General features: G+C 40.5%; 1 protein-coding gene across 32 annotated transcripts in view; it reads left to right on the top strand.

The window, feature by feature from the left end:
- Positions 1 to 15,818, top strand: part of ANK3 (ankyrin 3) — a 347,313-nt gene that overhangs the window by 136,977 nt on the left and 194,518 nt on the right. For 11 of the 32 annotated variants that reach the window (XM_048311280.1, XM_048311307.1, XM_048311290.1 and 8 more), the window contains exon 1: positions 13,010 to 13,447. The exons of 3 other annotated variants lie outside the window; for them this stretch is intronic. In XM_048311280.1, the coding sequence (XP_048167237.1) occupies positions 13,334 to 13,447 (114 nt within the window). In that variant the 5' untranslated portion in view covers positions 13,010 to 13,333. Of the gene's footprint in view, positions 1 to 13,006; positions 13,448 to 15,818 lie in introns of those variants that run through there. 18 more of the 32 variants (XM_048311295.1, XM_048311294.1, XM_048311293.1 and 15 more) reach the window with 7 other exon arrangements.

Below are 15,818 nucleotides of genomic sequence, written 5' to 3'. Positions count from 1 at the left end.
GGAAATACATAGGTTTTGTGGCTTGAAAGCAAAGGCATAAAAAATAACAAGATTATACCCTGCCTGCATTAACAGCCAAGGATTGGAGCTGCAGAGTAGGATTTTCTTCAAATGCAAAGAGCGAGTGTGCCTTGTTGTGGGTGTGAGAGTACCAGCAGCATTCTGGATCTTGGAGTGCAGTGGTGAGATCATGGTTGTCATAAGAGCTATTATCATGATGAGACAATTATTCAGCCTACGCACTGGGAGCCTGTGAGAACTGGCTGATTCTGATTAGTGCTTCTCTTTTTTAAAATTTTTTTGCTGAATAGTGTGTAAGTTGTTAATTTACTGTTCACACAGTTCTTGTGATGCAGTCCCAAATTTGATTTTCATTATCGCTCTGGCTGTAGCCTCTTGCCAAACTACACAGCGACTCAAACTGCAGTTGTACTGGATTGTGGCCTCTATAGCTTGAAAGTTTGTTAGTCTGCCTTTATGCAGCCTGTGAATACCCTTCAGAATATACACTGTAACTCTAGAAAGCAGCTCTAAGGCTAAAAATTGAATTTTAATATTTTTCTTGCTTTCTTAAGTATGTAATATATGCTTAGAAGAGATGCATTATCAGCCACTCTGATTTCTCTAAGTAGCTGTAATTCTATGCAGTGGTTTTGCAAGTTAATGCCAAAAATGTTGCAATGTCCCTAAAGAGTCCATGTAAAGTCTTGATTTTGTGTGTGCTATCAAACAGAGCATCTTAATGTGTAGGAAGAAAATGGTGCCTAGTACTCCATCATAAAAAGGTTTGGATTGGGCTGGAATGGACCTGAAAGATCATCTCACTCTGACCCTCCTATCGTGGCAGGCACTGGTATGAGACTGATGGGTTCCCTGTATTTCCCTGGATGGTCTTTTTAAAAAAATGGGGGTTGTGCTTCCCTTTTTCCAGTCAGTGGGATCTTCACCAGCCTACCACAGCTTCTCGAATATGGTGGGTAGTGGCTTAGGAGCTTCAGCTGCCAGTTCCCTCAGGACCTGCAGTTGGATCTCGTCAGGTCCCATGGACTTGCGCACCTTCGGGTTCCTCGGATGGTCTCAAACAAGATCTCCGGTAGTGGGCAGTTCCTTATTCTCCCAGGCCCTGCCTTTGTCTCCTGGGACTCATGCAGTGCAGCTGGAGCATTTGTTGGTGAAGGCTGAGGCAAAAACCTTGTCAAGTATCTCAGTCTTCTCCGTATCCCGGGTAACCTGGTTTCCTGTTTCCTTCCAGTGAAGGCCCACATTTTTCTAAGTCTTCCTTTTATCACCAACATACCTATAGAGGCTTTTCCTGTTGCACTTGATGTTCCTGGCCAGGCTTAGTTCCATCAGGGCTTTAAATTTCCTAACCTGATTCCTGGATACAATTTCTCTGTATCCTTCCCAGGCTACCAGTCCTTGCTTCCACCCTCTACAGGCTTCATGCTTGAGTTAATCCAGGAACTCCTTGTTCATCCATGCAGACCTCCTGGTGGTTTTGCCTGGCTTCCTCTTGTTGAGATGCATCACTTCCGAGCTTGGAGGAGGTGGTCCTTGAATGTCAACCAGCTTTCCTGGGTCCCTCTTCCCTCTGGAGGCTTTATCCCATGTCTCTCTACCAGGCAGATCCCTGAAGAGGACAAAGTCTGCTCTCCTGAAGACCAGGGCAGCGAGCTTGCTGTGCCCCTCCTTGCTGGCTTAAGGATCTTGGACTGCATTTTTTTTAGAGCTCTTTAGTGTGCCTGTAACTTAGACCAGGCTTCTCAGCATATTGTATAGTTCTATATAGTTTATTGTGTTTAACTCCTCTTAATTTTTAACCTTATAGAATTAAAGTAGGTTTTTGAAATTCTATTTTTGATACATAGAGAAATACCTTTTTAAGACTTTCAGACTTGCCAGAATAATTCAAACACATCACTGTTCTCTTTTGATTTGGATCTTCATTTGGAGCTCTGCTTCTGATGATGTGAAGCAGGTAACGGTCATAGATTTTTGTGTTAAGAAAATACATTTCTAACTGTCAACCGTACTAAAGTATACAACACTGAAATCAATAAAATAGTTTTGTACTGTCTCAGTAAGGTTGAAGTAAGAACAGACTTTTGGAAGCTGGGATACCCCTTGGTCCAGTGCTCATAGGATTGTCATGAGCAGCACAGATGTAAGGATTGCTAAGGGGATCCTAATATGTATTTTACTTGGGAAAGTTGTAAAGTTTCCATTCTGGTCCCTTGCGTGCTGTTGAAGAGGTTCCTTATTGTTAAAAGTCCTCATAGTATCTCACCCAAATCTGGTGGCTGCAACTGAAACTTGCTACTCCTCTTACTATCCATAGTAATGGTGGAGAACAGACTATTTTCTTCTGCATTTTGTAAGGTTTTGATGGACTTGAGGACTGTTGCCATGTTCCATCAGTCATCTTTTCTTCAGGCTAAAGGAGGATGTGTTTTACAGACTTCTGATTGCTCTTGTTGTTTCCCAAATATTCATATCTTCCTGGCAGCAGAATAGCAGAAGTCAGTCACAGTATACCTGCAGCTTTGCAAATACTAAATAGAAGAGAAAGATGATTTCACTGTGCAGGCTGTACTTCTGCACTTTACTCTGCTGCTTGTCTTTTGTCCTGTGTTGAACCTGCAAGATTTTATCCCCCGCAGACAATGCTGAAGAACAGTTCTTATTTGCTCTCTAGCCTGTGTAAAAACATTTTCCTCCTTATTTCCACTGCAATTTGTCTGTATTGCATGGGGTTTTTTCCCCCCCACACCATTCCTCTGGTCTTACTTATCATTTTGGTCTAAACTTTCACTCTTTAACATGCACATGCTTCTTGTAATTTCATGTTTGTATTGATAATAAACTTTTCGTATTGCCCAAATCATTAATAAAACATTGGAGAGAAGCAAATCCAGGACAGACTCTTGCAGAACATCCATCCTTTTTGACAATGAATGTTAATATCTTGTTCCTGAGTTCAGTTACCAGGTCCCTCTTGGATTAATCTAACAATCTTTTCATCAACACCATGTTCCTTACCTTGCTTAAGAGAATGTCAGGTACAAGTATTGCTGTTCTCCAGTCTCCAATGCCTGTTGCCTTTCCATGAAATAAAATTAAATTAATTTTATGCGGTTTCCTCTTGACAAATCCAGATTAATTGCAGTTCATCCCAGTAACTTCCAGGTAGTGATAGATTCAGATACAGATATGGGAGGATAGCTAGGACTGGAAATTTAACCAGACCAGTGTACAATTTTATTATCTCCTGGTTTTTTGCGTTTTCTTTCCCCTCCCTGTTCTAGTTTAGTACTAATTTGGTCTTCAACAGTCTTTTGCTATCCTGCCTATTTTCCAGGAAGTCTCAAACCACCCCCCTGCCTCCAAAACCAAACCCAGAACATCAAAAAACTCTAGTGGCTGGAATTTCATCTTAAGCCTATGTAATTCCTGTGTCCTAGCATGAACTGCACAGAGTTATTGTTGTTATGTACCCCTGTTGTTATGCACCTGTTTCAGTAGCCTTGGAGCTGGTCTGGGCAACAGTCCTTGTATGTTTTCTTCTCTTCTGCTCTGTGAAGTATTGATTATTTAAAGTTTAGGTTTGTTAAACATTTTAGTTTGAATTTATTCTATCTTTAAAAAGGGAACAGTCCCTTTATCCCTGAACAGAATTTCCGTGTAACGTTCCTCCTTCTCAGCCCCTCCACAAGCCAGTTTAAGATAAATCATAGGAACATAAAAAAATAAAAATTGGAGAGTGATCTTTAGTTTTTATGGAGGTTTGCCTCCAGTCTCCTATGGGTTTGCCTATTTTGGGGGGAAAAATAAAAATCCAGAAGGGCTGGTGTGGGGAGACAGGCAAATGAGCAAGGATGCAGTGCTGGCTGGTATTTGTCTTTGCTAAGAGTGTGTGGATATGCATGTCCAAAGTTATTTATTACTAACCACAGATTCAGAGAAGCATTCAGGGTTGTTTTCTGAAGAAGAGGGATTTCACAGTTAAAGCAATAAATTCTTCACATCTTCAGCTGACAACTTTTTCCTAGAAGTTTAGTGCTGAAATAGGACACAGTGTTCCAGATGAGACCCAAGCAAAGCTGTGTAGGAGAGAGAGAGAGAGAGATTTCTTTCCTGCGTCTTCCAGGCTGTTACTTTTGTGTTTACATCCCCAGCACATAAACTTGTGTTGATGTACGTTGTTTGCCATGCAACACAAACTCAGCAACTCCCCCTCGAACTTCATCCTCTCCTGTTTGCCCTCCCTCTCGCTAAAGCAGGAGGGCTACATTGCCTCCCACCCTCTATGTACTGTGTGTGCAGCTTACAGGCAGATCTGGACAGGAATTGCCTCTTGCTCTGCTGTTCTGAATAGGGCACTAACATTACCTGGGCTTTCAGGCATCACGTCAATGCACCTATTCTGTGATAATTGTAATTATTACACAGGTAAGTGGGTTTTTTTTATATGCCCACTTGCTCTTGCCAGGCCAAGAAAGAACTTGGCCTCCTGTGAGCGTTAATAGCTTTATGTGAAATCTGTGAAGAAACAAAACATTTCTGACTTTTTGTAGTGGCAGTGATTTTTAGATTTTTTATGAATCTTTCGTAGTTACCTTTCTTGCTGCAAGGGTTTCTTCCAGCAGGATTTTAGTATCAAAGTACTAATAGCTGGACTTTGTTGTTTGGTTTGGGATTTTTAGGTTTCGGTTGGGATTTTTTTTCAAGTGAGAGATAATCTCTGTTCCTAAAATTATCCTGAGGGGTTTTTTTAAATATTGGTTGTCATTTTAAGGAAACTGAGAATTTTCACATGCCATTGTTTTAAGTGTAAACGTGTAGATTTTATGACTGGTACATTAATTTACTTACGAGAAAGTGAGAAAAATGTCACCTGAAAAATATGCATTTGATACCCTTCTGCCTCTTTTTATTGATTGCTAATGATTCTGCTTTTTTGCATTTTTTTCCTATAAAAGTCAACTTACTGCTGCATGGAGCATGCAGAACACTTAAAGCACTAAAATCTCACTTGGACAGCATGTTACGATTTTAATGATTCCCTCACTTAATTATGGAGGCAATCCTTTGAGAATGAGGCAAAGATGGTCATTTCAACATAAGAAAAAGAATAATGAATAATTAAGGAATCTAGTTAAATGAGTTTCTTATGCTGGAGTGGGTTGGAGGTTTCTTTTTCGCTTTTATATTTTCATTTCAAATATTTCCTTAAAGGTTAAGAAATGATGTGTACACTGGCAGGGACTGGTGTCTTCACTGAAAATTCTGCACTTGGTTTGGCTAAAATGGGAAGTTTGCAGTTAGAGTGAGTAAATATGTCCTCTGTACTTGCTGAGGGAGCCTTGGTCCAGCACTCAAGTGTGGCAGTGATCACGGAGGGAACTGAAACTGCAGCTCTCCTTGTTGGCTCACGTGTACCTGTTGTCCTTGTCTTAGGAGTATTGCATGTTAGTAGTAGATTTTTTACATACGCAGGTAGTTCAGGGATATTAAAAATGAGAAAACCCACCTACCCTACAAACAAGCTGAGGAACCATTTTCCTTCCTTTCTTAAAATTTCTGCGTTTTTGCGCCACAGAAATTCAACCAAAAAGTTTATACTGTTGAAAGCCTTGGGGCAGCTGGGGAATGCTGGAAACTTCCAAGAGCCTTTCCTTGTGACCTTTGCAGATGAGTCCTTCGTTACACTCATTCAGCAACTTTTTATTTCAAAATAAAACAAGTAAGCTGCTCCTAATGCACAGAGCTTGGCAACAGGAAAATATGCAGGCACTGGGTCAGTCAGTTGGCAGTGGGTGGGGGAGAATAACCTATTTCAGAAGGTGATAAAGTGCTGGCATTGTCCACAGTTAAAAGTACTTCTCTTTTTGGAGAGGTAGGGAAGGTTGAATGATATTTTCATGATCACAGTATCTTGCTAAGGCAGAGAGGCCTAACGCCCCTGGATGCTCATTGTGCAGTCATTCATGGAAAGGCTCACTTGGTCAAAATTTCTTTGAGCCTAAAGTATACATTTTTGACCCAAACCTAACAAAAATAAATGAATACGAAGTAAAGGGTACTGGAAAGTGTTCTACTAACTACAGGCAAAGGTGTTGCATCTATTTGTGACTGGTGCCATCCCACTCTCTGGTAGCTTCATTTGCTTAGGCACATTTGCTTCCTGGCACCTTTGCAGGTTCTGCAGTGGTTTTTAATAAAAGCTTTTTGTGTAGCTTTTATTATGATGAGACTGCTGCTGCTCCAGAAAAGAGACAGCAGGCGGGGACTCGATGCTGAGAAACTTGAAATACCACAAAGACATTTTCTGCTGCTGTTTTGGGTTATTTTTAAACCACTCTGAGACAGGGAGTTTTCCATCGGAGATTAGCAGGGAATAACTCATCTTGTATCTGGGGGACTGGATGACCTGGCAGAGGAGCTTCTGAGAGCCTCCTCCTTGATACCTGCTTTCCTTATGTTGGAGGAAACCCCAGCTCGGGCTCAGTGTTTGCTGGATGTGTGAGCAGATTGCTTTCATGTGTTGGAGCAGAAGTTAACAGATGCAGCAGTGATTAATTGACCACTCAGGGTGAAGTTTGTAGCTGAATCATAAAATCCTGATGAATGGCATTTTGCATTTCTTTTTTTGAAGCTCACCAGGACAGGATTGATCCTCCTATCACATCACAGACAGCATTCAATTTCTGCATGTGGGAGTGCAAAGCTGATTCCAACCCTGCCTATTTTTTTACCTCCTGTATATACAGGGGTAGCTTTTCCTGGCTCTCTTGGTGTAATATGCAGATACATCTAAGGAAATTTTGAGATCAGAACTCAGTTTGGTGCCCTTTCAGCACCATTCCGCTGACCTCTTGGTCGCCCTACTGGGGCTTGCAGTAGCTAGGAGAGCGTGGTGGACTAGGCAAAGAGAAATAATTAAAGTCGGAATCGGAGGGAAGTTAGTATTCTGAATGTACAGTTTCAGTCGTTCCAAGTGAGGGTTGAAAGCTATGTCACTGTGTTCTAGTGTCAGTCTGGGATAGAACTTCTACCCCTTAAGATGTGTGGAACCAGTTCGATGCCATTTCCTAGGGATCTTCATCAGCGTCCCTAAGACGCTGACGCTCTCCATGGGAGTTTCAGCCCTGGTTGTAGTGTGGTCTTTGAATTGCAGAGGAAAAAAAGTACAAAGGCATTTTTCAAAAGTGTGTGCTTGCTACACTTTCAGTGGCTCCCAGTAAATGTAGGGTTTTAGCAATATTCTTCTTGGCAGAGGAAGAATGGGAAGAAAGTTTTTGGTGTGTGTGCTCAGCAACAATTTAGGGGTTATATATCTTTTTCTCACCAGTATTCCTTGCATTGGGTAAGTTTTCTGGGCTGCTCAGCAATTCCATCCACAAACCCACACAAAATCTATCTTGCAATTAGTGTGCCTCTATAAATAAGATACATAGGTACCTTTTTCTTAGTTTGTTAGGAGTCAGAGATGAAACTCTTTACACCATCTTCACAGAAGAGTTACTATTAATTTGTCACCGTGAGCTCCCTTTCTCTGTGTAGGCCTCAAAAAAAATCAAAACCCTGTTTTGAAAGACAGGGTTGGTGATCTCCAGGTCCTGAGTGCTCTTCAGTCTTCTGAAGTCCTTCCTCCTCTGCCTTTGCATGAGCACATTGTTCCCTTCTCCCAGTTTGTTTGCAGGAGGATTCACCATGCTTGCGTGGTGGCCTGGGACAGCTGAAGATTTATTTCCCCATTTCCCCTGCCCCTGAAACCATGGATTCAGTGAGCCCTGAGTCAGCTTTGAACTGTCTGGATTTACAGTGCAAGTCTTAAGGGCAAACAAAAACCTGTAGTCATTTTCATGCCTCCAGCTTGGAGTTAAAATTCACAGACGTGACAACCATCCTCATGTTCTGAGTAAGCTGGACCACAGCAGGTGTAACATCATCAGTTAAGCCAAAAAGTGTCATCCCTACATAGGGAAGTAGTAATTTTGCACTTAATTCTACGAGCTCAAAAGTGGCTGCTGCTTTGATCTTGTTTCAGCTCAGAGGGCAGGTGATGTGTCTGGAGAGTGCTTAGTGGAAAACATGTTCTATGATTGTTTTCTGTGTGTTTCGGGGAGGGGTTGAGGTTTTTTGGGGTGGTTTGGCTTAGTTGTGGTTTTTGTTGTTGTGGTGGTTTGTTTGGGCTTGGGTTTTTGTTTGTTAGCTTGTTTTTGTTTTTACAATTGTTATCATTTCTACCTGAATTTCCAGTAGGAAATTTAAGAAGGGTCATTTAAGAAGTAGTAAGCCTCTGGCCTTTATCACTGCATCCCTGAATTTGTGTCATTTCCAAAGCATTTTTTAAGCTCTTGTGCCCTAAAGAAGTCAATTAAGAAACAGAACATAATTCAGTGCATTTCCACATTTTATACTATAAATTCAAAGAAGTTGAGGGGGTTAGCACTGTAAAAGTGGTGTATAAAGTACAATTTAGGTATTTTCCTGCTCTTTTGTGTAGTGCATGCGTTCCTTTCTGACTGTCATGTTTCCCCAGTTTCTCTGGGATTGTTATTGCCAAAATAGAATTCTGCTAGAAGAAGCAGGTGGTGGGAGAAACTCAGTGCAACAACACAGAAGAGCCAAGCAAGCCTTAACTTCTCTTATTTTCCATTCATTTACAACTTAGTGGCCTTGATTGTCTGCATGTTTGGAGATGGGTCCATCCTATCCTGGACATCAAATGTGTGAACAGGAGCTAAAAAGTAAAATTAAATGCTAAATAAGCTTTTAGTCTTGTTTGGTACTTTTTGTTTGATTTTGAGACACAAGGCCTGCTAGTCTAACACATGAGCAGATGAACATTACGAGACTCGTTAGAAAGTTTTTTATGGTAAACTTATTTTCACAAATAATTTTTTTTTTATTTCTTCTACCTTGTATTCTCCCAGAATGTTATTTTCATGAATTGGTTTATTATTTCTAGTAAGTCTTGTTCTTCTTTTTTTCCCCCCTTCTCATTTCTATTGCTTTACTCAACAAAATAATCCAAAGCAGGGCAATAGGGGCATGTGTTCTGCACCGGAAACCTCAGAAATTAAGAATTTGAGAGTAATGTAGTAAGAATTGGATTTCTTTTTCTCCATGTGTTTTCCTTTCCTTTACTCTCTTCTATTTCTAGTCTACCTATAGTGGTCTTTTCATCTTTGGGAAAATGTAGCATACTTTGCTTACCAGTAAAAGTTTTCATAGTGACCTTCTAGCACTGTGTGTGATTATAAATCTTTTTGGATCCATAGTGATCTGAGAAGTGTAAATACTGAATGTTTCTATGGTGTTCCATCTTACCTAAAAACACTTAGATTTTCATAGAGCTATTTTTTGGCATTTTCTCAATAAGCCAATATTTTCATGAGTGTCTCATCTTTTTTTTCTAGGGCTGTATAATTTGTTTAAAAGAACTGTAAAAGTGATAGTACTATCTTTGCTCTATAAGCTGCTGACCAATTGATGAATTAACACCAGTAATTAGACTGTGAACATCTTTTCCCCCTATAACTTGTGGGTTTTTTCCAAATCCATCTCAATGTTATATGCTAATGCTGTTTTGCAGTCTCTTGAATCTAGTTTTAACAGTGGGACTAGCATCTTAAACTAAACCAAATAACGCACTTGACTTTCAGGTTGATAAAATCACTTCCAGCCATTATTACTATGACTTTGTGAGCAGATGAAGCTAAGTAGACGTTATCCCTGTGCTAACAGAAAGTGTAAATTTCCCATTGTTCAAGTAAGATACAGTTTATCATTCTTTATCAGGACCCTATGGATTGTGCTGAAACACTCATTGGCATTTCATTAACTTTGTAATTAAGGGTGAAATCAAATAGCTTAATTATTTTAGTGAAGTCTGAAAAGAAGCACTTAATGAAGATTTCCAGTACCCAATTCCCTTGGAGTGAGTTATGACATATCTGGCATGAAAACCTTCACACTTCATCCAGCTTTCATCTGGCAGTGCCCTGTCACCTTCCAGTGAAAGGTGCCAGTTCACCATTTCCCCAAAACCAGGAGTTGTACATACACAGTCACTCTTCCACAGAGGTCTGAATCTTTTACTCACACTTCTTTTGTAACCTCTTTTCTGTTTGAGACTATCCCAGCCTATAAGCTACACAAAATCTCCCTAGTTAGTGTCTCTCTAACTATAAGGGATCTTTTTTTTCTTATGCTGATTTTTTTTTTTTTTAATCATTGCTTTACTAGCTAAAACAGTATTTCTCAAAACCCTAGCTTGAAAAGGCATTTTCTCTTTCTGAAATCTAGTTCTGGAGGAGTTTGGACTCTCTAGTTGAAGCAAGGATTGTAATCCACATAATAAAAACATCTGCATGTTATGTCCAATTGATTAATTAGCTGAAAAGATCCTTGGGATGAAGCAGTCTTGGCTGACAGATAAAATCCTTCAATTTATGCATATCTCAAGGGATTGGGTGAGTTCACTTATTATCCTCATTTCTTAGCATTATTCTCATTAATAAAAGCTTGGGCTGCTTTCTACCTTCATAGAATACAACCTGTGCATAAGGTGGCACTTGGGCTTTAAGCTGGATATGTGCATGGTTTTCTGTGCTAACAGTTTTGAAAGTATGCTTCAAGTATTTTTAACACCTAACACTTGATAATGCATCATTTGTATTTTCATTTAATGAGGTTATTTAGGCATAAATTACAGGCTAGTATGGTTAAAAGGCTTATAGGACGTCACAGGATTAGCCAGCAAGCGGTGAATGACAGCAGCATTCACTTCAAGTGTGGCTCGAATAAAGTTGGTTTCCTAAGGCAAAGACTCATGAGTCTTTCAAATCCAGATGGAAATGTGCGGGGAATAAGAAGGATCCACCTCTGTTGAACTTTGTTGAATCCACTTTCAGTTCTGGTTCTGCTGTATTTTCTAAGCACTTCTGTGCTAATAACTGCGTTATGTCAGACAGGGGAACTAACATCAACTTTATTTTACAGAGAGAGAACTGACTTTCCAAGAGGATAACTGCCAAGGTCCTGCAGCCAGCTTGCAGGCTAGAAAGTGAAGCTTTGGGTGCTTTTTCTTTGCCTTTTTTTATTTTATTTTTTTTAATAGGCACGAGGCAGTCTTCCATTTCCCGCCAAAACTTGATAGTTTGGCCACCGTCCTTCTTGAAGTACCTTCTTCAGCCCCCATAAATCAGCAGCCTGGCTAGCTCCTCTCTCTAGTAGGGCTCCTGTGCTAGAGCAGAGTCTCCTCACTGCTGCCGTGGGCTTCCTTGGAGAGCTGGGCCAAAATCCAGGTGCCTGCCTGAGAGTGGCCTTTGACAGCTTGCAGTTGTGCCTTGCAGTTCAAAGCATCTCTGGGGCGTACTCTTTGCATCTCTAGAAACGTGTTTACTCAAGTCTCTGCAGAACATCAAGAAGTGGGAATTTGCTGCTTCCAGTTCAAAACCAGGCATTGCCCAAGTGCAGCACTCCTCTTCCCACAGCTTTCCAAAGTGGCATTATATGAGGCTTCAGAGGTCTTTCAGTGGTGGAGGGGGAGTATGGAGAGGTACATGCTGGTGTATAGGTTTTATAGGTGGTGTATAGGAGCTTTGGATGCACACAGAAACCTGTGATTTTACTGCAGCAGGAAGAAAAATCCCTAAGGTCACATAACTGTGGCCTCCATCCTTGGGCATTTCTTTAAAGTCACTCCAAAATAATCAACTTTTTAAACCCAGTTTCCTAGCCTGGGAACAGGAGACAGGCAGTGCACTATGTACTGCCTTTTCGACAACATATGATGTGTTCAAAGCAGTTTCTGTTTTGGAGGTTTAAAATACTATTTTTCTTCTAGCCATGTTATGTGAAAACTAAAGCATGTTGCTTGCTGGGCCTCAGCAACGAGAATTCAGAAAATGCCTCTCAAGTTCAGGGGAAGAATATTTACAACCGTGTGAGACATCTCTGGGTTTTATGTTGCGCTGAGAAGATGCAGCCTGATTTGGCTAGTTGCACTTCGAATTTAAATTTAACTTCATTTTTACAACAGAATCTGATTTTTTTCCTTCTGGAAAGAAGTGCTAATACCATGTGAAATACTCTGGTTTCACTTGGAGAGACTTTGGGATTTTATCTGAAAGAGATTAGACTGCTAATCTTCATTACAGTGAAACATGCTACTAGGAACAATGGGAAAGGTTAAAAACAGCAGTCTTGAGGCAAGCTGCTGATTGTTCATATTTGTGCAGAAAAATATGGTTCCATATTTACTAGATGCTTGCTCTGTGTTCATCCTAGTAAAAGATCCTCCTGCGGGCCTTAATACTGCTGCTATTTTACCTCCCATAATGAATATTCAAAAGCTGCAGTCATTGAGGACTCAGGTGGCAAAAATAGTAAGATGATTGAAGCAAGCCTTGACATAAAAGCCTAAAAGTACATTTCCAACTACATGGAAATAGTGCCGATTTCCCTTTCTGACCACGTAAATGAACGGTGCCAGAAAATCTCCCATGAATTTAATGCCTGTTTCACACACCAGTGTGATTGCATCTTTCTTTCAGTATGATGTGTTGTAATAAGTATGTTTAAAAAAAAAGGGGGGAAAAAATACAACAGGGCTTTCTGTAATCCTCTCTCACAAAATGTATTGGAATTGAAAAATGGGTATAAAGGACACACTGTTAAGATATGGCAATGCATGCATTGTTTTCTACATAATGCAGTCAGAGTCTCCATGGTAGAAAGAAATTTTTATTTTATTTTTTTTGTCACCATCAGCAGTTAACCTAAAGTAGGAGCTGCTCCATTTCATTATAGGTTAAATGGCTTACTACACAAAACTAGCTGAGAGACGTACAACATTAGCACTGCTATTTTTAATAGGTTTTAAAAACGTGCTTGAAGATTAGTGATGAGAAAACAATGCAGCATATGTTATTGTTCTGGAATTTTTTTAATAGAAAGCGCTCCTTTTCAGCATTCCCCCTTCAGTGGAGTCACTTAGGCACTTCCAGCTGGTGGCAGGGGATACAGCCATAATACAGCTTTCTCTGTCCCAGCTGTCTTTTTCATTACGTTAAATGCATTACGATGGCTGCACTGTTTTACAAAGGTGCAGGTGCAGAAAGGTATAGGAAGAAATCTGCAACTATGTGTTTTTGTAGTGACTGCAAGCTTCTGCGAGATCTCTGAATCCTGAATGTGTTCCTGGCTCTGGTCACAGATTTCCTTCCAATCACTGGAACATTTGCTGTAAGGGCTGGCTAAAGGTGCCCGAGGAAATCACCTTTTACAAGGGAGCATTGTTGTAAAGGATTTTTAATGCATTATGGCTCACGCAGCATCACAGTTAAAGAAAAACAGGGATTTAGAAATAAATGCTGAGGAAGAAACTGAGAAAAAAAGAAAACACAGGAAAAGATCCCGGGATCGGAAGAAAAAGGTATCTAGATCTGTGCCAAATTCTGAACAGGGATTCTTTTGTTTTAATTTTCTTACCTTGCAATTGAAGTATCAAAGCTTGTTCTTGCCTGTAACTTGGTAGCTGTCGGGGTAATTTGTTAACATTGTAAAATAGCATTTGTAACCACGGTTGTGGGGTTTGCAAAGCAATTGAATGTTTAATTGGAGGTTAGTTGATTGCAGTGATGATGCAGAAGGTGTGCATTCATTTCCCACTTATGTTGCTGTGATATGCAAACTGTCTGTGAGTTGGAAATAGTTTGTAACCATCATGTGAGGTTTAATGCTGAGCTTTCTTGTAGGTTTAATAGCAAAGCATAGCATAATAGTTTAGTCTTACATACATGTACTTAAAAGGGATGTGTGTAGAGGCAGATTTTTTTTCTTTGTGTTGGGACTGTGTCACATGTCTGGCTTCTGAAACATCCATTTTTGGGATAATGTTACAGAAATAAGGTGTTTCAGTGTTTCTCTTTTTTCCTAACGGTGAGCTGTTTTACAGAATTGAGCTGTAACAGTCTGTTATTAGCAACTTTCTTTTGTTAGGGAAATACGTGGCTGAGATTACAGAGCCTGGTTTTTCTCTGCTGTAGATTTGATTTAGCTGCAGAAAACCCTTCAGCAAACTAGGATCTGAAAAATTCAGTAGGCACTGCATTGCTCATTGTTCAGGTCAGGAGCCTCCGTGTGATTCCAGGCTTACTGTTTCTCTCTAAGGTATAAAGCAAAATAGTTATGGTTTGTGGCATAATGACAGATAAAGAGGCCAGCTACTTTGGCAGCTCTGAGGATATGTCCTTATAAATGACATCTTGTACTCTGCTCCATAGAAATAAGGCCCTGCCACGATTTCTTGTCTTTGGCTGTATCTTATGATAATTTTTTCAAGAACATATCAAGGAGCCAGTTGTCTTTACAGAAACCTGGGCATGTAGTATTTCTGTGTGCCTTTGTGAAATCCCCCTAAGGGGGGGATTGGATAATCTTCATATGCTCAGAGAAGCAGTGCATGTGCTTCCTAAACGACATGTAGATTTCCTCTAACATATGTGCATCCTTTGGTTGGGCGAGAGTCAGCATTTCCCTGCCCTTTCCTCTTTTTCTCTCTGCTGTGGCAGTACTATCCATGATGAAAGCACTGAGAAACCCACTGCCTTCTGTTCTAGCCAGCACATTAGGAGACTCTTAACATGCTGCAGTACATTTGCTGCAGCCATCTACACTGTCGGTATTTTTTCTGTGTGAATGTATAGATCTTCTGAATCATCTTCCAGGATAAAGGACAGTATAAAGAAGTTTCTGTCTTTGAGGTGAATTTTGAGATGCTGCTGTTTGAAACCGGCCTGAACTAGCAATATTTTTCTTGCCTGCTGTTTAGGTTATGTGCAGGTTTGTAATGTTGTTGTCAGGGTGGGTTCCCCCCGCCCCAGCTGAAAATGACCGTAGCAGTAAGGAATTAATTGTAGGAGCTGTCCCCTCAGCCCATATTTACCTATGGCTTGTGAGCTAAAATGTGCAGTCTCTCAGCTAACTCTACTCATGCTGCAGGAAGCCCACGTTGTACTTGAAGTGCTCAAGTTTAACAATAGCGTGCCCAACCAGATCCATGCACTCTTTGTGTGAGGGAGCTTCCTCACAACTCAGAATTAGAACAATATAGAAGGGATACAGCAGTGAGAGGCTCTTGATTCAGTGAGGTGAGACAATTGCTTTGTGGACAAAAATGCTTTATTGTTTATACAACACTGCTGTAGAGAGGAAATCTCTCAGCAACCAGAGTGGCACATGGATAAATATCTGTCTATTAATCTCAAATATATGGATTTCTTTCAGCATTTTATTTCTGCCTCTTAAGAGTGAGAGAAAATAGAGAGCTTTTGCTCCACCAGATGCTTTTTTTGGGTTCTCCCCCCCCCCCGACCCCTTCGCATCAGACTGGAATTTGGTAGCTTATTCCAGTTTCTTTCTGAGTTTCCTTAGGACTCTGCAGATTCAGGACAGGTAGAGGCCCTCTCTAGTAGGAGAATGGAGCAAAACCTAGGAATTGCTTCACTTAACTCTCATACATTTGGGCATCAGTTGTCCCACATCAAAGACATGGTTTTGTTACCCAGTACATGGGGCGTAGGAAGTCCAATAATTGTGGTTGGCCATTTTGTACTTTCCTGACTATTTAAAACATTTTCCCCCCAAATTTTCCACTATGAGTTGTGAGTCACTTCTTGTTCCTCTGCACCACCCACAAGCAGGCAGTACTTGGGGATTTTTTTGTTGATCACATGATACTGCACAAAGCTTACCCTTTGCTTAAGCAGCATGCAGAAATATCCTTTAGAGTCTTCCAATCACAT

This window comes from Corvus hawaiiensis, chromosome 8 (assembly GCF_020740725.1).
Source record: "Corvus hawaiiensis isolate bCorHaw1 chromosome 8, bCorHaw1.pri.cur, whole genome shotgun sequence".
Taxonomy (NCBI): domain Eukaryota; kingdom Metazoa; phylum Chordata; class Aves; order Passeriformes; family Corvidae; genus Corvus; species Corvus hawaiiensis.
This window is presented reverse-complemented; position numbering and strand designations above follow the sequence as displayed.